The sequence below is a fragment of the Stegodyphus dumicola genome, chromosome 5 (assembly GCF_044657685.1).
Source record: "Stegodyphus dumicola isolate Sdum_Otavi_A_Nest chromosome 5, ASM4465768v1".
In the NCBI taxonomy this organism is placed as follows: Eukaryota; Metazoa; Arthropoda; class Arachnida; order Araneae; family Eresidae; genus Stegodyphus; species Stegodyphus dumicola.
Genome location: NC_140772.1, coordinates 29,557,212 through 29,582,218, shown reverse-complemented (window position 1 = coordinate 29,582,218; position 25,007 = coordinate 29,557,212). Strand labels below are relative to the sequence as shown.

The window sequence follows — 25,007 nt, the reverse complement described above, 5'->3', positions numbered from 1 at the left end:
TATTATTATTATTATTATAATTGTGGCAGATTCGTTTTCTACATGGAAGTCTAATCTCCTCCGAAGACCTTTTCTGGGGATCGTCGATAGATGGTTTTTCAATAGGAATCGTTTCCCTCGGATCCTCAAGAGATAGAGGGGGGTCCTGTCTTGAGACATGGAGCGGTCTCTCCTCCTCCTCCTCCTCGAGAAGTCTTGAGAAAGGGAGAGGATTTTCGGTTCCCTTATTCTTGAGGGGTCTTGACAAATTGAGAGGTCCCTCCTCTTCGAAAGAGAGAGAAGTTTTGGTTCCCTTATCCTCGAGGGGTTTTGACAAATCGAGAGGTCCCTCATTTTCGAGGGGTCTTGATAAATGGAGAGGTTTTTCATCTTCGAGGGGGTTTGATAAAGGAAGAGGTCCCTCCTTCTCGAGGGGTCTTGATAAATGGAGAGGTTTTTCATCTTCGAGGAGGTTTGACAATGGGAGAGATTTCTCCTTCTCGAGGGGTCTCTCTTCCTCAAGGGGTTTTGAGGAAGGGAGAGGTTTTTCATCCTCGACGGGTTTTGACAAACGGAGAGGAATCTGAACAGGTTTCTCCTCATCCCCATCATTATCGAGGAGGATGAGGATAGGCTTTTGGAAAGGTTTTTTCTTTTTCTTCTGAACAGGCTCCTCTTGATGCTCGGGGAGAGGGATGGGGTAGTTGTTCCACCATTCTATTTTTTCTTGCTCGAGGATTTTTTCAAAAGTCGTGGCCTCTCTATGATGAGACGAAGGAGGAGAGTCCTCGAGAAGAATATAATAGGTATTCTTCCCAGTCTTCTCGATCGAGAGAGGTTCGTGCAAACATTTGTGCAACCATTCACTAAAATGAACGAGAATCCCTTTTGTCTTCTCAAGACGATCCATAATCCTATTCATTTGCGAGACGGTTAGAAAGTGGGACGTGTAAAAATATTTGGCTCGTTTCATTAACAAAATTTGTGCATCCAAAGGTGGAATGTCACGAGCCATCAACACGTTTTCGTCGGATAAAAATTCGTCCCGCATCTTTTGATAACTCCCCACGGTATAATAACCCGCACATTTTGAAAAATCGGAGGCTTTCAGGTAAACGACTCCTTGGATGATATAAAAGGAAAGATCAACATATTTATATTTGAAAGGAATACACGTAGTGAGCTGGGGATGCCTCCTCATGATCCACTTGGACAAAAATACGACTTTGGGGCTCTCCCCTTTTATTTATAGAGAGAAAGAGAGTGTGACCTTCCCTTCCCTCCTCCTCCTCTCTCTCTGCTTCCTCTATCTCTGGACGTCCTTGGATTGGAAATGGTGACTTTGAAAAAAAAAAGAAGTTCATGGTTGGATAATTTTTTGTTTATTAAATTATTACTTTCACTTCCTCATTCCCACACACATTCATCTTTTTAAGAAAAGAAAAAGAGGTCATGGAGATAAGATTTCTTGGAAAGAAGAGAAAGAGAAACAAAAAAAAACAAATAAAACGGACGTCATAGAGCCTCTATGTGTGTCTGTGTGTGTCTATATAGATATATAAAAAGACGAGAGTACTGGGCGAGATCATTTCTTTTCCATTGGGAGCCATGTCGCTATTAGACGTTTTTCCAACTGAACGGATTTCGAACGGGGAGCATTTGAAGACGCTAAAGCAAATCTCCAACTTGAAAATTTTTTTGGCGTGTCATTGTGCGACATTTATTCCGCATTTACCACCTCATCAAGCGATCGTTTCTTTCAACCAAGATGTCGAATCCTCCAACCTGCTCGTTCAGAATATATACAGAAATTTATTCGAACCGCAACAAACGAAAGAGGAATCTCCCTTCTCTTGGAATCGGATGGATCGAGCTTTGAGACGGCCCATTCAAACAGACCGGCGATATACAGATCCGCGCACGAGTTTTCGGTGGAAGAATATTTTTCTCACGAAACGATATTTTACGTCTGGAGTGAGAACGACGGCTGAGGACGAAGTTCATATTGTTCAAACCACAGCCGCTCCTCTCGCCTATTACGAATCATCGTCCCCCAATCTGAAGGAAAGAAGTTTTAAAGTCAGCGACAGGATGAAATATAAGAAATATATTCTAAGACCTTTTCAAAACTATGTCGTTCCCCCGAAAACGCAATATCTCATCGTCACGACCCAGAAGAGTCTCTTTGTCGTCGATCGGTGCTCGTACTCGTTTTGGAAACAATTGAAAGAGGAGATTTCTTTCCAATCGCCGATGATGTTTCAAGAAAAAGAAGAAGAAAACCCTCCGCCACCTTTACCCATCCCTTCCTTAGATGATAAGAGGAGCTGGACCAAACCGTTATTTCCCGAAACAAAATCGACCCGGCAACGGAATGAAATTGATGTCATCACAATTGAAGATGAGGAGGAAGAAAAAAAAATACCTCTTAAAAAACGGTCGACTTACCGGAACCTACCTGGCGTGCAAGATCCGCTTCAGAATCCAGAAGCTTCTTCTTCTTCTTCTTCTTCCCCGACTTGTTCAAACAGGCAACCTCTTTCGGACTCCTCACAGACAGAACCTCTTCCAGTATCCTCTTCTTCTCCTCCAACCTGTCCCGACATCGTAGAGGTAGAATGTCAGACGGGTCCACAAGCTTCAAAAGTCCCGACATCGTAGAGGTAGAATGTCAGCCGGGTCTACAAGTTCCAACAGGTCCAGAAATCATGGAGGCAGAATCACAGCCGGGTTCACAAGTTCCAACGGGTCCAGAAATCATGGAGGTAGAATTTCAGCCGGGTAAACAAGTTCCAACGGGTCCAGAAATCATGGAGGTAGAATCGCAGCCGGGTCCAGACATCCTAGATCCCTCCACTCATCCCAAAGAGACTCCAAGTGTTTCAAGACAGCCTTGTGAGGATCCAGCCCTTCCCGTATGGAATGATTATATGGACTTACAAAATTTGGTGCAACAGGAAGGAGAAGAAAATAATCATACGGATGGGTGGGTCAAAGACTGTTTAGATCATTTAACCTCGAATGAAATTGAACTGTTATGGAATTGCATTTCTGAAATCACATCGGAAATGGGATAAAAACCAAAACAAAAAAAAATTTTTTAATAACAAATGGGAGGAGGGTCATGATGTCAATTTTTAAAAAAAATATTATATAGAGTCCAATCTTGGTGGTTCACTTCAGTTTTCCAGCATGAGGTGATCCACGTTTCCCGAAATATGGATCCCATTCCAAGAGAGATTGTGTAGAGCCTTCACTTTAGTTCTTTTTTTTTTCTACCAAGAGGAGAGGTCCCCAAAGGGTTACCCATGTCCAAAGAGAGAAAGCGTAGAGCGTTCATTTCAGTTTTTTTCCAAGTTTAGGGGAGGGAGGTCTCAAAATGACACCCCCCCATTTTCAAAGAGAGATGGTGTAGAGCGTTCATTTCTGTTTTTTTCCAAAGTTAGGGAGTTTTCAAATGGCTACCCATTTCAGAGAAAGAGACCAACATTAGAAGGTCCCAAAATACCTTCTGAATTCAAAGAGAGATCGTGTAGAGCGTTCATTTCCAGTTCTCCAAGATCAGAAGAAGAGGGTCCGCTTTTCCCAAAAGGGCTTTCCGCATTCAGAGACAGCGAAATGCAGACTTCAGTTTTCTCCCTCCCCAAGAATAGAGGGTCCCAAAATGGCTTCCCATTTCAAAGAGAGAGGGAGAGGCGTTCATTTCCATTCTCCAAGATAGGGTCGTCTGCTTTTTCCCAAAATGGCTTCCCAATTCAAAAAGAGAGAGAGAGAGTAAAAGGGTGTGTAGAGCGGTCATGTTCATTCTCCAAGATAGGGTCGTCAGCTTTTTCTCAAAATGGCATCTTTCCATTCAAAAAGAGATCGTGACCAATTTTTTCCAGTTTTTTTCCAAGATAGGGGGGAGAAGAAAACCTAGGATGGAATAACACGACACACAGAGAGAAAGAAAGAAAACGCCATCTTGTCATTTTCTGATAGAGTACCGGTGTTCGAATACTTTTGTGACCGACTGTACAATACAATAATCAGGATACAAAATACAACTTATAAGAATACTTATCAATACAAATTCCAAACTCACCCGAGGTTAAAATTAGATAAATGGAAAAGTATAGGCAACCACCGACCGAGGAGCTAGGTAGCTAAATTCTGGTCGCCTACCATGTGCAACAAGAGGTCGTACATTTCTACCTTCATAAAGTATCTCATAGATGAAGACTTGCGTGTAGATGACGAAGTCACATTGAACAACCTTAGTAAAAAACTTCTCATTAGGTCTTTTGATATAGTCAAAGATACTTTCAATTTTTAAATCCCTGTGAAGGAGTTCATTCCTGATCGATAGTGATGCGTAGAAATTTGTTTTGAAAAGAAATGATCAAATGAACCACTTGTAACCAGTAAAGTTGATTCCTTGTTGTCGTGTTCCATGCTGGAACAGCGTAACATAAAATGACGTGGTAAATGTGTCTTTTGGTGCGAAGGCTAAGGTTGAAATACTTCCCTATAACAGGGAGGAATCTACACATGATACCAAAAGCTTTGCTTTTGACGCGTTTGATGTGATTAACCCATGTCAGTCTTTGATTCAAAATGATGCCTAAGTATTTGGCTTGTTTGACTAAAGGAACTGGTTCTTGAAACAATAAGAATTTTTTGAAGTTGATATGTTTTCGGGTCTTGCTGAAGATTAACAACTGATATTTGTTTGATCTTGACGCACCAGTTGATACACCAGTCTTCCACAGAATAAAGATAATTTTGCATCTTGGTGATAGCTTGATTTGCTTTGATAGATTTGATGGCTATTGCCGTATCATTGGCGTAGCAATCAAGTAGAGAGTCCAGTTCGGGATGTGGAAAATCTGGTGTATAAAAGAGATAAAGAATGGGACCTAAGGGGGATACTGCTTGAGGCACGCTTGAACGAACAGGTCTTGCAACAGAAGCTTTATTGCTTTGTACGACGAAAAAAGTGCGATGTTGAAAGAAAGAGTAAACGAAGAAAATCAATTCTCTTTGTATCAGTGGCAGATCGGACCCAGTCTCTTTATATCTAATTAGTCTTACTAAAGCTCCTATATAGGTTATAGGTAATGAATTCCTGCACCTCTCCCTCCCCAGACCCGAATCGCTAGTGACGTGAATGATCTTTCGCGAGTGGTTCCTTTTTCGTGTTGTTACACCGCATGGCCACTGATGAAGGAACTTAGAATCTTTTCAAAATTCATGATGTAACCCTTCAAAATCGATTCTGACCCTTTTTCGATATCAAAATTATTGAATTAAGTCCTTCAGTATTTTGTACCCTTTTTCAATGTGGAAGGCAGTCTACCATTTACTTCTTTCCTTAACTCTCTTGTTGGTAATTAATCTTTGATGATGATAAAGGCATTAAGCCTATGAGCCTTGGTCCTTGCTTGAATTTAGCGGTCAAGTCGTTTTTGTAGGATTTCCATTAAATTCACGTGATAGGAAGTTAGTCTTGCTTTCTCATATGTCATTTCCGGTTAATTGGTTGTTTAAATCCTAGCACATGACAACATGGTAAATTCAAAATAAATGTTATAAAGTCGTGTTTTTAATATTTGGTTTAATAAGTATTTCAGGTCCAATGAGGCGAATGTCGTCTGAAGAGGTAATGTTTATTTGTATGCGTTTTGTTGTTTTGAAAATGATTAGGGCATTAATTTGTTTTTTAATTTACTATATTTTTGCATCATTTATAATGAAAATTTTAACTTCTGTAGTTATTCATTTGATTATATTTATTTAAGGATCAAGAAGTATTTGAGATAACGGATTTCACTACTGCTTCTGACTGGGAACGGTAATGATATTATTTTCTGTTTAACTAGAATTCTTATTAAATTACTAAAGTGGCCATTAGTTATGAATATAAAAAAGTTTTTTTTTTTTTTTTCTTCAATATATGTTACTTCATATAAACATGGAAAGGAAGAAATATAAAATAAAACTGCAAAATATTGAAGAAATTAGAAAAATCTTGTTTAACTTAGCGAAAGTATTAATTTTTCTTCAATACATTACTATGCAGGTTTCATTTTAAAAATATAAAAAAAATTCATTAAGATGATTTATTATCATAATGTATGACAGTTTAGCTAGTGAACTATTATTTACAAAAGTCTAATAAAATAAAACTATTCAGAAGTTTTAAAAATTCATTTGTGTTTTAGATTTTTCTTGAATAGTAAAGTTGTTTGTACTTATTTAATAAAGTTTAAAAAACTTTACTATTCAAGAAAATCTAAAATACAAATCAATTTTAAAAACTTACACTTTTAAATAGCTTTATTTGGTGGTACTCAGAGAATTTTTTGGCCTTGACTGAAAATTATAGTGTTTCGTATGATGACAAGCTTCAAGAACATTTTATAATTTCATGGTTGACTATGGAAGCTGTTCTTAATTTACTGGGAAATATATATTTAAACAACATGTATATTTCAAATGGTGCAAACTCTTTTAGGAATCCTAAAATAGCTTTGCACCATTTGCATCAATGTTCTTAGCACTTTGTTAGTGAAAATCACTGATCATTTAAATAGCCCAAAAGCTGGATTTATGACCAGTTGGAAGCAACTGGCAGATGTTGGTGACAGTTGAGTGAAAAGTTTGCCGTTTTCCAATTTGTTACACTTTTTTGCTTTTATCTGTGTGGGCATTTTAAGGAATAAATAAATATTTTAATGCATTTATTAACAATATAAAAATGCAAAAATATATAAGAGCAATATAATAATCTTATTCCCTATGGTTTTATATTGTACGATTTTTGTATATAGGTATTTAAAAAAAACCGATATTTTCATAATATAAATTAACTACTTTAAAATGCATGAGTATGTTAAAACATATCCAGTTAATAAATTTTATGTACAGTTATTTTAAATGCACATTTTTCATGTTTTTGAATAATAAGATTGGTAGTATTTAATTTTGGGGGAAGTGCAGAATCGCCCACTGCTTGACACGTTTTTAAGAAATGCACATACTCAGTATCCATGTACACATCGATCTATTTTTACTTTAAAAAAATCCCAGAATTGCACAAAAATAGCATTGTGCACTCCCTTGGCTTTATCCATGTACGCATCGACATATTTTCACTTAAGAAGTCAAAGAAAATTGACAAAAATCCAATTCTTCTTACTCTTGTAAAAAGCGCCAAACAAATAAGTGGGCGATTCTGCACTTTACCGAAATTTTGTTCCTCACCATGGCTATGCAAACTTATTCAACAATCTGTAATGTGCAATTTCAGATGCTGCCAGAGGCTTATGCGGTGATTACTTTAACAAGAAATAGCTGTTAATTTCATCAGTGTTATTCACATTGAAATAAATATAAAATGAAAAAATAATATATATATATATATATATATAATAAAATCCATAGAAATTAATAAAATAAAATGAAATAAAAAATAAATTATTAAATGAAATCCATAGAAAATATAATAAAAGTATTTTCTTTAAATATTTATATTTGCATCACTTTTTGCACACATATAAATAATGAAAAATTCTTCCTATTATCTGACTGTCTGCATCCCCACAAGAAGTGGCAAATGAAATAGTCAAAATAAATAAATAAATGAAATAAAATAATATAAAAATATTCCCTTCTTCTACTTACAGAGTGTAGGAATGGTTAACTGAGTACTAAGTAAAAGGAAACAGGCGGAAACATATGTATCTTAAATGGAATTTTTCTCTCACTATCTGAGGGGCCGACCAGTAAAGTCCTTGAACACTGGTAGTTTGGTCCGATGTTCGAATCCCGCGAATAGGCTGGCTGCATTGGTGTTTTCGTGGTTTTCTCCATGTGTAACGTGTATACAAGCCAGTTTCCCTTGGAAAGTCCTCCGTGAAGGCATCCCTTCCCTTAGGCAGATAGCCCTAGTGTGCTTTGCCATAATTAAATAAACCAAACCAAACCTCTCACTATCTGAGATTCCTGCATATTAGTTTCAAACACCTGCTGCTCAGAGTTGCACAGTGGACATTGACAGTACTTTGATTGACATTGTGTTTATGTTGACCTGGATCACGTTTTCGGCCCCGAGTGCTTGGGACATTTTTCTATCTGACTTAACAATTAGTGAGGTCCCAATATGTCTATAGATCTTCTTACTAGATTTAACCGATGATCTTAAATACAGAATTGCCCGAGTCTTGACGATGCCGGATCTCAGATTTTATACATTTATAACTCATATTTCATAAATCTTCCTGGCACCCCTTGTGTCTTGCCAAACAATCGCCAACTTGCAAAAAGTTGTTGGTATTTTTTTTCAAGCTGGCTGTGTCAGTCAGATGAGTCCCATCTGCTCCTGCTCATAGTTATTGTTCTAACTCCGAATAAAAGAATCATTTTTGAAGAAGCATAAAATTTTATGAGAAAAAATAAAATTGTATGTGGCCAATATTCATAAGCCATACATACATCTGGCCATACATTTTTCTATACTCTTTTCAAATATTGGCCACTTTATTCGAGAAAAGATTGGTGCTGTTTATGGCATCCATGATACAGTCAAAAGTCGTTAATCTGGACTTCGGCGATTCCGAATTATCGATTTTTCCGGATTATAGATCATCAGTTTAAATCTGGTAAAATGGCATGCAGAAATTATAAAATTAAAAATATGAAACCGTAATTTACGAAATAAAGAGCAATTATGATCTAAAGTGTATCAAAATTTACAAAAAAAGAAAAGCTTAATATTTATTTGTTTACTTTATTAAACATTTCTTTCAATGTAAGTTGTTTAAATTGCTTCGTTTTTTATGTGATAATACATTATCTTTAATTCTATAAACAGACATAATTTCTTGTTCAGTTACAAAGTTCCGCTGTTCAAGTCCTATAATTGCTGTGTGGAGAATACCGACTAATTTGTCAATCAAAATTTTTTCGTTTTCAATAACCTCTGTCACTTTCTTTGCTATCGGAAGTGAATTATAATGACAAGGCATTTGATTTAAATCATATCAAAGACGGCGTACATCAAAATGAAATACTACATTTAGTAAGCAATTATAAGCCAAATAAAATAAAAACATCTGCTCTGAAGATAAGGATGGTGCTGACAGATCAACTTCCAATTCATTGCGTGCCGACGTGGTGTTAAAGATAAACAAAGGATATGCCTTTATCCATTTTTTTGCAGCAATTCCACTTTTTGTTTAATGGACTCTGAAACATACTTTCTCTTTAAATATAAATGGGAAATTCTATTTGACACAATCGAAAGTTCAAGCTTACTTTTATAAAATTGTTCTAACAGTCTGCAAAAAATAATAAGCCGGATCCAATTCGAAGATTAAGGAACAACGCAATCTGCAACATTAACTGAAATAGATAATTAGATAATTTTAGCTTAGCTTATACCGTCCGTTATACATTAAACGCGCATTCGTATACATATTTTGTGCACGCACACACGCAAATTCGCAGCCGTAAAGGTCTTTGCGGCAACGCGATGCATGCGCAGAAAGTTTGTAGCTTTGAGGTCCGGATTATAGATCATTCCGGATTATGGGTGTCCGAATTAACACCTTTTGACTGTATTTTATTTTTTCTAAAAAAATCTTTAATGGATTTTTTTCTCCAACAGTTTTATCATAGTTTAAACCTTGATCCATTGGTTTGGATTTGTTTGTTCTTAAAATTTCTTGTTTTTCATAAAATGCTTCTTTTTATTATTATTTATGAATAAAATAGTACTTATACATTATACTGATAGGTAAATATTCTATGCTAATATGTGTATGTAAATGCTAATATCTGGTTTAGGTGTAACCAGAAGATTTTTTTTTTAAATGTATTTCTAGTCATATTGTATCTGTCGTCAATCCATGATATTTAATTGCTTTTAAATGCAAATATGTTTATGTAATACAAGCTGAATATATTGTAAATTTTCTGCTGTTTATGTCAGAAATTATTTAAAATTTTTCCTCCCTTTTTAGGTTTATTGCACGAATTGAAGAAGTATTTCATGAATGGAAATTACCTCAACATACATCAGTTCAACCCCTGAAAAAGGTATTTTTATTTTAAAACCTCATTTTTAACACTTCCTTCATAACTCTTATGTGTATAATATCTTTGTAAACTTAGATGTCGTATTTTTTATGCCTTATTAAATACAGTAAAAGCCCAGTTATTTGATATTGAACTAAACAGAAAACTCAAATAACCAGAATATTTTAAAAACTTCTCCCCATTGTTAAAAAAATAAGCAAAATAAGCAGCATTAGTAATGCCTTCATAGTACATATTTTGTTCAGTTTTTACCAACCAGTCAATAATGGATATCATGACTTTGTTGCATAACCATAAGATCTTCGTAAATTGGTTATTCAAATAACTCATTACTACAAACAATAGAAAAATTTCTGAAAATTGTGACCCATCTCATCAGTTTTCATCATTGAAAAAGGACAAAGGTAAGGCTGCTGTAAGAGAGAGCCAGCATATTCCACCATTTAACCAGAAGATATACAGCTCCTCCTCACATTCATGAAAGTCCTGGGATCGAGCATGCCTTTTTGTGACCTTTTTTTTAATTGAGTATGCTTAAGATATTACCTAGAAATTCAGTATAGATAGAACTAAACTATTATAGAATGTTAATTTAGAACTTTTTTTAAAAATGTTTTTAAACCTTTTTTTTTCTTTTTTTCTGTTTTGTTGTTGTTAAGAATATAGCTTGAATTTTTGCAAAAACTAAATTTGCGTTTTCAAAGAGGGTAGGATATTAAACTCTAACTATTATGTTCAAACCCCACCTACTAACTGACATGCACCGAGTTGTGAAAAACATTTGAAACTGATAAATCTAAATTTGTTTAAAACTTCAAGGTTTAAGTTAAGATAATTTCTTTAAATATGCAGATTAATTGCACCAAAGATTAAGAATGAAATCAAATTACTAAATTTCAAGTAGCATTTTTTTAAAATTATATCTCTTCTGATTGTTTAAAAGATTGTAATTACTCTTTAGTATGCACTCACTTCCCACTCAATGAACTAACAACTGAGAAACTGCCTCCAACTCCTGCTGTATACCAAAACTAGCATGTTTTTAGCACGTTGTTTTCCGGTTGTCATGAAGTAAAAATGCCTAAAATCTCAAGTCCATTTACCTTGAGGTTATTTTACCCACAATTAATTTGCAAATCTGCATAAAAGGGACAATAGATATTCAGTGACATAGATAAAGTACTCAAGCTAAGCTTGACTACTTTGAATATGTACTGCTCTGTTTAGGCAGATTTACAAACTAATTGTGGTAAAATAATTTCAAAGTAACAGACTTGATATGAAGTGGAAGGCAAATTATTTTTACTGATTTGCTAAATTTATATCTAAAAAATATCAGTTGATTTTTTTATATTTCAGATTGTAGAAATATATTTATAGTCATCAATGGTAGAAATTGTAGAAATATAATCAATACATCAATTGTAGAAATATATTTATAGTCATCAATAGTCATCAATCAATATATTTATAATCATCGCAATGCATTGCTCAAATTAAGCTTTAAATATTAATTTATCTTGAATTTTCTTCCTTTCTTCTGGGACAGCATATTTAAGCAAAATTTGAAAATGAGCCATAACCAAATTAGTAAAATAGTGTTTTAAATAAATGTAGTGAATTAAAACATTTTTGTGTAACTGATTGTAATGATTTAATTTGTTTAATTTTTTAAAGGGTGAGTTAACGGATGGCACATGGTTGGAAAAACGAGAGCAGTTGATGTTTGCATCATTTCAGTTTGAAGCTGTTCATCATCAGCTTAAACCAAGTGATACTGAATATGATGCATCTCTTGCTGTTGATGATAATGAAGAAGGTATGAGGGTTATGAAATAGTTATATATATATAAAATTCATAAATCAAAATCTTAACTTAAATTTTGTAATAGCCCCATAAGTGCTTATAAAAGTTTGATTTAAAACTTCTGATGACTCCTTGGTCCATAGCCTGAATAACATTTGTAGAATTCGGTGGAAAAATTCAGTGCTAATGTTTGTAAGTCCAGTGATTTCAGGATGCACTTTACAATTATCAATATGCTTTTCTTTCCTCACTTGCCTCTCCTATTTTGAAATTAATTCCATGAAAATGTCTTGAATCATCCAGGTTTTCTTGCTGTAGTCATAATCATCAGAAAGATCTTTCGCATGATCAAAATACCTAGGGGTTTTGGATTTGCCAATAACCTATAGTTTCTTCTTGTCAGTGCCAGACATATTAAAATGCACTAAAGCTGTCAGTCAATTTTTGGAGAGCTAGCCACTGTCATACTTTTCACCCCTGAACTTAGAAGTCTGCTGTGGGGTTACATTGTAGAAATGTCCATTTCATTGGCATTATAAATGTCATCTTTTGTGTACCCATCTCTGATGACTCTCCACATTTCACTCATCCATGTCATGATACCTGCCATGTTTGCAGACTTTGTTTCTCAAATTTTTCCAAAGGATACCCCATGTCTGTTCTTCATTGATCAAGCCGTACATTCAAACATGCAAATTTAGAATAGCCAAATTATTCAGGAAGTTTTTCTGCTTGAATTTTTAACCACTTGCAGAAAAAATCTGCACTACCTTGCACCTTCACTTTAAAAGAGCTTCGTCCAAATCCTCTTTAGTGCATTTCTTCAAACATTTACAGTCATTCTTATTTTAATCGAATGCAACAATTAATTTTTCCTTTAACAGTGTTGAAACAGTAGAAGAAGGTAAATCATACATGCAGATTTTGGAAATTTTTACACCATCCTCTAACTCCTGTAAAATCCTTGTTTTTTCATCAACCGATAAAATTTTACGTTTCAACATTGTAAGATAAAATTTGATGAGTGTACCCTATGAATGTCAATCAAAGAATGACCTCCGTACAAGTCTCCTATCCTGCCACTCCTATGCAGAATGAACTTCTTTTCAAACAGCAACCTCTGTTGTTTCCGTCTCTTCCCTGAAGGTAACTGTGGGATGTCCAAGTGCGTGCACTCCACAAGATAAAAAGGGTTGTCATTACCTTTTTGCAAGATTTATGACTCGTCACTAACTTCCTGTTGACTTCAGAATGTTAAAGGAGTTTTTCCAAGAAAGGATTAGTTGAGCTGGAGAGGTGGAAATCAACAGAAATTTTATGAATTATAAAAATATTGCACGCTATAACCAGGGTTTGCTTGTTAAAAGTGAGTTATGCTCCCGTAGACCAACCAAGTAATTCAGATTTCCTCATTAAATCCAGGTTTCTCATCAAATCAGGGTTTGTTGTAAGTGAGTTGTACTGTATATCTCTGTGTTTTTGAGAAATAATGGAATATTGTATGTGATGCTTTTTTTCTTCTGCACAGGTGAACCACTCCCATATTGTTTGGCAGATATGATGTCAAAAGAAAATGACTTTCCTCCAAAAGCTCATTGTCTTGTGAGATGGTTAGTAGAAACATGTGCTTAATCTGTTGATTTTTTACATTAAATATATATATATCAGTCACTATAGCCTAATTTTTTAAAAAATAATTAACTTGTTAGGCTAAATACAGATTATAACTGTACCACTGTTGTACAAAAGTACAAGTCATTAGAAACAATATTCCTTAATCTTATAATGGTGTAAATGAGAATAAAAATTACAAGTATCATGTGTTGTACATGGTATCGGTCAGATATTCTATTTAGAGATAATTTTTTAACAGTATCTGTATTGTTTTAAATCACTCAGTTTGTCATAATTTTTCTCTTTTGGAGAGAAATATTTATATTTTTAATATAAAAAATAGTATATAAATTATAAAATTAATTTTTCTGAATGAAAAAAATTAACATTAAAAAATGAACAAAATTGCCAAGCATGGCTTTCATGTGTGTAAGAGGGAAGAGCAAAAAGGGAGTATGTGGAAAAGGTCCAGTCTTATATAGCTGTAACTAATATCTATAAATGTGTATACTTTCTTTGATATAAAATTTAAACTATGAAAGGGAATCAAGATGCATTAAAAGAAAAATTAAATATCTGCATATGCATTTTCCTGGTTAGTAGAATATTCTTGTTGATGTTTGATGGCATGAAAATAATTCAGATAAAAAAAATAAGGAAATTTCTTTTTAAATACCTTATTTACAAATGGAATAAATACAAAAAGTGTTAGAACTTCACCTGTTGATAATGTAATTACAAGATATATGCAGTGTGATGTGAGAGCAAAAATCTTAATGTATTCCAGAGGTATTACATGGTTTAAATCTCCGAGTGTCATAGCTTTTTAGATCTCCTTATGAAGAACTGTGTTTAAAACAGATTCTCTTTGCCAAGTTTTATAATTACTTATTTTTGTTTCTGTTTCCATAAATTTTCATTTCTTAAGTGGATATTTACATTGTGATGCAAAAAATAAAATTTAAATTATAAACTAATATGTGTCAAATAACAAAACTTCTTATGACTGTGTAAAGGCAGTCATGCTGCTTACACAGTGAACTCTGACTGTCAGCACAGGAGTTGCACTTTCGATAGATGAAATTGAACTATCCTTTAAAATAATATTTTAAATCTGCTAAGGTGCTGTATCCCATCTTTATTAACTCTCAGAACAGTCTAGTTATTTATTTACAGCATTTTACAGCAAATATAAAGGAAATTCTAATTTCATTGTACTACTCAGTTTAAGGTTTTGCATAATAGAATTACGGGTTTGTAGCATTTGTTGAAAAATTGCAATAATCCCAATACCCACATTTTTCATCTTAGAAGGAAATCTATCAATTCAATAAACAATTGCATGGTCTTTTATTCCTATGTTAATATAAAGCAAAATAATAAACAAAGCTTTAAGTACTAAAGGTGCTAAAATGTATAATGTTCATCATCATATTTGTAAGGAAATAGCTGAACACAGACGACACTGTCAAACTCAGAATCATTTAGCTGCAGATAGATGGAAGTACATCGTGTCTTTTGAAAATGCGTCGATTTATTTAAATAGATGTTGTAAAAAATATCTCACATCCTTGGTCTTAGGAGGAAATCCATCAACTCTATAAATACTTCCACAGTCTTTAAATATTCCTGTATTAATAATAAGCCAAATAATAAAGCTTTTTAGGGTTCTAAATAAAAGTTTAATTAAATGGTCTTCACAAGCTACTGATAAGTTAGTTACCACTCCAGTCTGAATTAAGATAACTGCAAAGTCCTGTGAAAGTTAAAATAACCTTTTTTGTTACCTCTTTAAATTTAACAGATGATGTCACTAGTGCTTATAAAACAAAACTTCACTATTTGGGGGTATTTAAAGTAACATAAATTCAAGTAATGTAGTCAGAGACTACACAAAGTGATCTACTTGAGCCAGCTCAAATATTTAATGGCACCCTTTGAATGTTGGCTAGCAAAATGGCTAAAGCCAGAATAAACTTTGGCATAGCTAGTAATAAGACATTAATTGCAAGAGAGGCTGCTAAAATTTCTTTCAAACCCTCAGCTTAAATACTCGCAAAACTAATGTACATTTTGATTACGACTACAGAAAGAAGTTATATTAAAGGTTCAAATAATAATAATAACTGGTTAATTGATGTAAAGTTCGTACAGCTTTAAGTATTAAAGGTGCTAAAAGGCATAATCATTCATTAGCTTTTTTGTAGGAATGTAGCTGAACGTAGACTATACTACAGTTAAAAGTCTTTAATCCGACCTCGCCGGGACTTCGACGATTCCGGATTATAGATAATCAGTTTAATTCTGGTAAGATGGCATGCAGAAATCATAAAATTAAAAATATGAAACCGTAATTTATGAAATAAAGAGCAATTATGATCTAAAGGATATCAAAATTTACAAAAAAAAAAAAAGCTTAATATTTATTTGTTTACTTTATTAAAATTTTTTTTTAACACACGCATGCGTAAAGCATACATTACGCATAGTCAAAATTAGAAAATTACAACCAGAAAACTATTTGATGTGTATTTGTGATATTTATAATGATGAGGAAATTGATTTAAATTATATCGAAGTACATCGAGATGAAACACTACATTTAGTGAGGAATTGTAAGCTGAATAAAATAAAAACATCTGCCCTGAAGATGAGGATAGTGCTGACAGATCAACTTTCAGTTCATTGCATGTCGCGACGTTTCCCCCCCCTTCCGCAGAGCAGCGTGAAATTGATAAACAGATTTCGGAATGGTTAGAGAAACAAATCTCCTCTCTGTCACTTTCTTCATGCCTTTATCCATTTTTTGCAGCAGTTCTACTTTTTGTGTAGACAAACAGACTCGGACATAGAAACATGCTTTCGCTTTTTCGATGCTTCCAGCATCGGAAATTCTATTTGACATAATTGAAAGTTCAAGCTTACTTTTATAAAATTGCTCTAACAGTCTGCAAAAAATAATAAGCGGATCCAATTCGAAGATTAAGGAACAACACAATCTGCAACATTAACTGAAATAGATAATTAGATAATTTTAGCTTAGCTTATACCGTCCGTTATACATTAAACTTGCATGCGTAAATGTATTATGCGCATGCGTACGCGTAAACGCCTATGTGCGTGCGTTAATGCATTATACGTTGACGCATGTGCAGAAAGTTTGTAGCTTTGAGATCCGGATTATAGATCATTCCGGATTATGGGTGTCCGAATTAACGACTTTTGACTGTACTTCAGAATTCAATATCAAAATCATTTAGCTGCAGATAGATTGAAATATGTTGTGTCTTTTAATGATGTATAAATTTATTTAAGCAAGTGTTGTAAGAAAGATCAATTTGCTCTCACAAAAATGGTAAAGTGAATCAAAGTGGTTTTGAAAATTCAAAGAAAGTTTTGAAAACTTACTATATTAAAAAAGCATGATTGTTAGTTTTACGTGCAAAAGGAAATTAAGACTGAAAAGATTTGAAAAAATTAAATTAATTCCTTGTATGATGTTTCAACTTCTATATTTCAAGAAAAAATTCTGTCTTTTCATTTGAAGAGCAATCAATAAAAACAGAGTCATCTTATAAAGGTATCAGTCATCAATAGCCAAGTGTGTGACCTTGAACATTGGTAGCTTGATTTAAGTTTGAATCCCAACAAATAGGTTGGCTGCATAGGTGTTTTTCTGTGTAATGTAAATATAAACATGTTTCACTTAAAAAATTCTTGATCAAAGGCATTTCTTCTCTTAGGCAAATAGCATTAAGATTCTTCGCCATGATCAAATAATCCAGTCCAATCATAAATCCATATCTGCTGTTAATTTTTTTAAAGGAAATAATTAATAAATTAACTTTTTTTTTTTTTTTTTTAATTCTTCAAAGCCCTCTTGTGTTTCACCTATTGACAATTTCTTTTATAGTGATAAAAGTGCATTTTCTAAATGCATTGCAAAATTCTTTTTGGAAATGATAAATAGTGGAAGTAGGTACCCGTTCTGCAAGTACAAAACATAATGTTATCTTGAAGTTCAGAGTATTAATTGATAGTCCAGAAAAGCTGCGGAAAAAATTCTGATAAGTAAATATTTTTATTTAAAACATTGTAAATTAGACAGTTCATTACAAAAATGTGTAAATAGTCTCTTTTTACATTAACAATTGGCTGTAATCAGGGGGATGATGTGTAGTTATTTAAAGAAGCTTTGTATCAGTGTATTTAAAACTTTTTATTTATATTAAGAAAAAAATATTATAACCCATAATTTGGAAAAAGTCTTCTAATTTAAACTGAACGTATCAAAGGCAATTCATAAATTATAAAGGGAAGATTGATAGAGCTTTTATGCAAAACAAGTTTGTTTCATATTACTTACATTCAGGAGATTCGCACCAGCATTGCCTTCTCAAAACGCTATCAAAATGCTGTTTCAAATCATTTATTTTGTAACCATTATTTTTCTTTCATTTCTTAAATGTTACTAAGACTGCTATTTGCTTATATGCACATAAAAATGATATAAATTTAGGAAGCATTGCTAAAATACTTATTTCGATTTATATTACTGAATTTTTTAAATATAGTTTTTGATTTAGAGTTTCAATTTTTTTTATTATGTTCTTAAATTATGTTATAGGTATGGATTACGGGAATTTGTGGTTATTCATCCAGCTAAAGCAAATGATGCAATCATGACTGAAGATCGAACCAAAATGCTTTTGAGTTCAGTATATGTAGCCATAAATAACACTAGCTGGTATGAAAATACTATATATTTTCTTTTTATTTTGTTGGCCATTGTTTATATTTTTATGCGTTTATTTTTGATTTATAAAAATTTATTTTAAGAATAAATTGAAGCTAGATTAAATTAGGTTATTAGAATATGAAAAAGCATACAAGAGCTATCTGTCTAAGTAGAGGTGCTTTTGTGGAGGGCTTTCTAAAGAAAGTGTCTGATATGTATATTACACTTGGGGGTGGGAACATGAAAAACAACACTACAGACAGCAGATTCATCTGTGGTCAAACCATATGAAACTCTAAATTTTCAGTAGTCTTAATGATGTGGCCACTAGTGGGGCGAATCAATTGAGGAATGTTTTTTGATTTAGTAAATAATTAAGCAGTTATTATATAAATTCAATTCTATAAATTTTGTCGATTCAATTTTGTGATTAAATTTGATTTAGTTAAATTACTTTTCAGTAGTTAAAGTGATAAAATTTATTGTTTTGATTGTAGTTTCATAGTGTGGATAGTTTTAGGTATGCTAAATAAATTAGGCATTATTATGCATTAATTTTTAAGTAAAATTTGAACAGATGCATTACATCCCACATATATCCATTACAGTGTCATGGAGGTTTTTGGACATGTAGTTTAGAGTTTACTTATAGGTTCATTCATTCATTCATTTCTTTTTGGCAATGGTCATAAAATGATGTGTGATTCATATATTTTTGTTCACTGGCATATAACATTTCATATAAGTCTATGAGGATTAAATAATTTATTTTTATTAAAAAAAAGCTTTATATAGAATTTCTTCAGTTGACTAAATATAATATTTGTATGATTTTCAGAACGTATATTATGGAGTGCAATTTTTATGTTCACTGCATCAAAAAGTGGTTTACTTTTTTTTTTTTTTTTTTTTTTTCACTGTGAAAATCCAGGTTTATTTACTATCTTCATTCAGTATTATGAAGTGCCTGTGACTTCTTAGGAGGAGAACAGATACAACATTTGCCATTAGACTCAAATTTTCAATGTGGAAAAGATATTTGAAGAGCTGTTGCTAATAATATTTTTCAAAAAACCAGAAAATTAGCTTAAAAAATCTGTTGATGTGTATCAAAACCATCTTGAAAGTTTCCCTGCTGTCAATGCAACATTTATGTAATAAGCAACAGTGCTCTTGCAGGTGACAATTTAAAATTTTATTACATTTGGTTGCATCAGTAAAAATGTTATATTATCATAGTTTACATTAAAATTATAACTTAGATTAGAAGCAAAATATTCCTGGATTGTGATATGAAAGTAATTGCTGGGTTAATGAATTCATTTAGTGCTAATGTTTATTAGTTATTTAATAAAATTTGTAATCTTTATAGCAAGGCGGGTTTCTTCCAAAACAATTGACAAAACTTTCCTGAAAATTAAAGAAACTATGAAAACACTGGAGGGAAAGGAAAGAAAGTGGAAGAAATGAATGATGATATATCTGTAGGATGCTAAACAGGGATAAATATACTAACATTCAAACATATTTAGTAATAAAGGTTTTATTATTTCTGCATTAAAATACAAAGTAATTAAATAATTTCCTTTAAAAAGACAATCGAAAACTGTAGTAGAATTCTTATTTATTTACTCAAGTGCCATTTCACTTATTTTTCCTCTTCTTAGCATATTGACTGTATAAAAAGTTATCATTATGGTGTAATGTTTTATAAATCAATTAAAATTTTTGACATAGCTGTAAATCTTGTGCAAGTACGTAAAATGCATACATGCATGCATATACATATGACCAAAGAAGGTATAGAAAAATATACATGAAATGAAAATTTTTATTGATTAATAATGTAGTAGTGTTGTATATTAAAACAGTGCTCCGCAACCTTTTCTCACCTGCGACGCACAAAAAATCTTTCTGGAATTTCGTGGCACACCAAAGAGTTCCGAGTTATCAAGGAAGTGCCGAAAAAATTCAAATGCTGACACACTTACAATCACACACACAACCACACAACAGTGAAATATATAAAAACATTTAAAATAGACGTTATTAAGGAAAAAAAAATGTCATTGTGTATTAAATACATGATAAAAAATTGCAAGATGTCAAATACATGTATTTGATTGCGACACACCTATATCCTACTCATGGCACACCAGTGTGCCGCGGCATACCAGTTGCGGAGCACTGTATTAAAATATAGTATTAGTAATATTAAATAAGTAAAAGGATCAATTTCTTTTGACCCATGTTTTGACACTAATTTTCCCCGTGTGAAAAAACGTGTATACGAGCCAATTTCCCTTAGAAAGTCCTCTATGAAGGCACCTCTTCCCCTTAGGCAGATAACCATAGTGTGCTTCTCCATAATATACCAACCATATTTTGCATCATGAAAGAAACTTGCTAACTCTGCTGAGAATATACCATTTAAAAAATCTTATTTTACTTTGATTCTGTTTATAGTATATTAAGTCTTGTATGAAAGAGATGTATCATTTCTGAAATTTCCCTTGAACTATATGATGTGTTTTAAATTAAAGTTCAGCAGGGTTAGATAAATTTAATTTTCTCAAATGTATCCTTTCAAAATTACAGAATAGGTTATTGCATGCAATAGCAAAAAATAGTTCAATTTTTTACACTGGTTTTTATGATTATGTTGATTTAATTTTGTAATTTAGTTTTCTTTATTTTTTTCTAAATATGCTATTGCTGTTTTTATTATTAATATTCAGACTTCACTTTCAGAATCTATTTAAATTCACACTTGTGAAAGCAGATCTTTTAGCAAATATAAAAAAATGCATATATATGCTATCAAAAAAATTATGCAAAAATTTGCATACAAATGTGCTTAGTTAAATTATATAGAAAATGAAAATATTTAAATTAATACTAATATAACAGTGCTATATTTATGTAAAATATAGATATACTAATGTAAATATTCCATTTCTTCTTTCCCCCCCCCCCCCTCCAGTTTATTTCACTGTTGGAAAAACTTGCCAACTCTACTTAATAGCCTCTGTACTTTTTTAATATAATAATTTGTCCTTCTAGTAGATAATTTCAATAACATTGACTTTAAAAGATTATCAAAATAAATGATTGTGATGATATATTCCTCTCTTTGAAGTACTCACAGTACATGATTTCTGCCTAATTTAAATCTTTCTTTTTTATAAGGAGATTGTAATTGAATTTTATGTGTTCCTATCAAAAGAAAATATTATGCACTCTTCAGAAAAAGTCATGCTTTGAATTCAAGCCAGATGAGTTTTTTAAATATTTTAATAGTGTTTCCTTGATTATATTTAAATATTGCAGTTTTATTTAAATCATTAAATCATTTAAATCATCCGAGCTTTTTTGTTCATCGTAGAAAAGCATGGTATAATTTGGTATAATATTAGTGCTTTGCAGTGTTCGAATTTGACAGTAAATGTATCCTAAAAGAAAAATTTTGAAATCTGAAGTGTTTGACTCTTGCACAAAAAATATTCTGAAAGAAATTTTAAAATAATTTTTAAAAGGAGTTTATATGTTTAACTCTTATTCGCATAATGTTATTGGGCCATTTTGTATGAATTCCATATAATGCATTATATGCCTTTTATAAAAATGATGAAAATTGAACAGTACTTGAATGAAATATAACAGAATTTCCCAACCTTTTTCACATTGCCACGTACCTCACAAGCGTTAAGTAATTTCATAGCACATCTCTTAAGCATTTATAATGTCACATCACACTATGAAGGAATATTTCTCTATTAGCGTGATCAGATTTTTGTGTTTCACACTAGGAATTAAACTGACAAAATCCTTCTTTCAATATTTTTTCATTTTAATGCATAAACAATTCCACTAGACATTCATTTCATGTATGTCTTCTTTCGCAATCATAAGCACAAAATAAATACATTGTTGATCATTAGAATTGCTAAACCAAAAAGTAAAGTAAGTAGCAGAATCTTATTTATTTTACAATTACGGTATAATGGGAGGAAGATAAGATTAAATTTGAGGAAAGTTTGGGGCACACAGCATGCAAATGGACATAATCAAGCTGGGCATCTTCATCATTCAGATTGGCTGGAGAGTGGTAGCGTGCCAGTATCTCGGCATCAGATGTTCTGAATGGGGAAGAGATCTGGAGAACATCCTGGCTGGAGCAGCAGTCAGCCTCTATATTGAAGTCCGGTCAGCATGGGGAACATGTGGTCACACATTATTTTGTTGCAAGATGACATCATGCAGACCTCGAAAATAGAGCAGAGCACAGTGCAGTCTTCTGATTTATGAAAAATGATGATGATGTTATTCATACCTCCTTTGTGCGCATGCACTGGAATGTTAATCATTTGCATATCCCAATGTTAGTACCTTTCATGCAAATTTGATGTTTGTTGTGTGCCACCTTTGTTATGGTGTAGAAATTTTAATGGCTAGCAATGTATTAATAATTTAACTAATATTCCATAAACTATCATACTTGCTTAAACACAATTTAAAAAAAAATACAATAAATTGTTCACATTAATAATTTTATGCATACCATTGGGCAGCACTGAATATTCAGTCAAATGCATTTCTTTCAAAAATAATACGGTATTGAAATACTCGACTGGTATTCTCGCAAGAAACAGATGAATATGAACTCTGATACTCTTGCAAGAAACAGGTGAATATGAACTGAAGCAGAGTACTGATATTCTGAGTCATAGGTGCAAAATGTAAGGAAGGGAGTAATGTGAAGAATGGCACCTATTACATTCTAGAAGGTAGTTTTCACATTGGGAAATCTAGTTTGTTTTGCAAGCATAAAATGGTAACAAGATCTATGTGCTCATTGTTAATCTACAGGATATTGGCTGGTTTACAATTCTAACAAATTCTAAAGCTACAACACTGTTTGGGTTGGATGGGGAAACAAAATTAGCTTTTACACTTATTACGTGATGAAACAAGACAGAACAAATAAATCAACATAAAGCTAAATGTTAGTAAGGCTTAATCAAATATCATAAAACTGTGTACAGTCAATTTTAGAGAACTACTAATTAGGGTACCTGGGGAAAATATTTTGTTTAAAATGTAACTTCTTTTTTTTTTTTTTTTTTTTTTTTTTTTTACTATTTTGTCAGCATATATTATTTATGCCATCTTTTGAAAAGAAAATTAAATCAAACTGAAAAGTTAAGGAAGATAAGAAAACAGAAAGGAAGAATGAAAGAAAAAGAAATTTTATTATGAATTTTAGGTTCCACTTTAAGTCCTGAAAGTGATTTTATAGTTGAAAAGTGAAAAAAAATTCTGGATTTATCATTTTTTCCGAAACAAAATACAATAGGTTATCTTTTTTAGGTAGAAGAGAATGCCTGTGTAAAATTAGACAAAAAAGTAAGTAAAGGTTGGTCTAGATTTTAAATAAAGTTCTGCTGTTCTGAAGATGGTCAGACTTAGGTTCCTTTTCTTCAGGCGGAAGAATGTTTTGAAAATTAGAACTAGTTTTGATGTGGTGTATTTGCACTGAGATTTTTCTCAGGGCAGTTGTTAGTCATATTCTCAGTGCAGTCATTTGTGATTTCTTCTATTTAAATCCTTAAATCCAAGCTGGTTAGGAAAATTTATATATTTTGTTTCGTCTTTTAGTCAGCAGAGTAATTTGAAGTTGTGTAAACTAATAAGACTATAAAAACTATTATCCATATCATAATTTTATTAAGAATGGTGCATTTTCTTAAATTGGGCTGATCAAGAATACAGTGTGGCCTGTTAAAGCAGTTACAGAATCAGAAGGGTGACTGTAAGCATCAAAAAGAGAGGAGGGGGGAAAAGAAAAGAAATTCGTGGGAAAAAAGTCATGGAACATGCCAACACAGACCTCATTTAGTCATTGGAAATAATGAAAATACTTTGCAGATATGCAGAAATTATACACTGCAGTTCTTGTGTTAGAACTGTTCATTTTATCTCGATGATGAAATGTTCTTTGTTTTTGTGCAACACATCCTCCTAGGTATGTCTTAGGTCCTATCCTCCTAGGTCCTTATCCTTCAAGGTATGTCATCGGCAGTGCAGAGGGTCCTGTGGTTCATATATTATGGTGATCTAATATATTTTTACACCACGCCTCCAAGGGCATATATGCTGGAAGGTGGATTGGATGCATTGGACCTTGCTTAGTTTCTACACTTGATTGAATTCAATCCCCTGAACCCTTTTCAACCTTGGACCTTAAATCACTTGTTTATGAGACATCTCTGGAGACAGCAGAAAACCTCACAGTGCAGATAACCATCATTGTGATAAACATCAGCAGCACATTTGGTATCTTTGAACACATCTGACAATCATTTCTTTTTCAGTGTCAGCTAAACGCTGATGCCTACAACTGCCGCTTTGTGTAAAATCATTCCTTTTTCATTGACAGCTATACATGGATGTCTACAGCTGCCACTTTGAGTAACTCCAGTGATAATTTCTCGTTTGGCCCCCTTCCAACATTGTACTCTACACTATAAGTTCTGTTGTAAATATGCTTTGAAATAAAATGTAAGTATCATTGTATTTCTTTCAGTTTTGCTCAATATCAGACCCTGTAGTAGTATTTTTATGATTTTCAGTGACTAAATTTGATTTGAGACAGCTTGTTCCATGGCATTTTTGTACATTTTTACTGATTTACTGTCACTTCTCTGAATCTGTTGCTACTTTATCAAAAACTTCCTATGTATTTCATTAGCTCTGAGAAATAAATGAGAGATAAGTAAAATACAAGAA

General features: G+C 32.7%; 1 protein-coding gene across 2 annotated transcripts in view; it reads left to right on the top strand.

Moving 5' to 3' along the window:
* Positions 1-5,226: 5,226 nt before the first annotated feature.
* The window catches only part of Rab3GAP1 (RAB3 GTPase activating protein subunit 1), a 391,448-nt gene continuing 371,667 nt past the window's right edge, over positions 5,227-25,007 (top strand). The window contains exons 1-6 of one of the 2 annotated variants that reach the window (XM_085816530.1): positions 5,227-5,620; positions 5,760-5,812; positions 9,984-10,059; positions 11,737-11,878; positions 13,395-13,476; positions 18,108-18,227. In XM_085816530.1, the coding sequence (XP_085672656.1) occupies positions 5,597-5,620; positions 5,760-5,812; positions 9,984-10,059; positions 11,737-11,878; positions 13,395-13,476; positions 18,108-18,227 (497 nt within the window). In that variant the 5' untranslated portion in view covers positions 5,227-5,596. The remainder of the gene's footprint in view (positions 5,621-5,759; positions 5,813-9,983; positions 10,060-11,736; positions 11,879-13,394; positions 13,477-18,107; positions 18,228-25,007) is intronic. The other variant, XM_085816531.1, reaches the window with a different exon arrangement.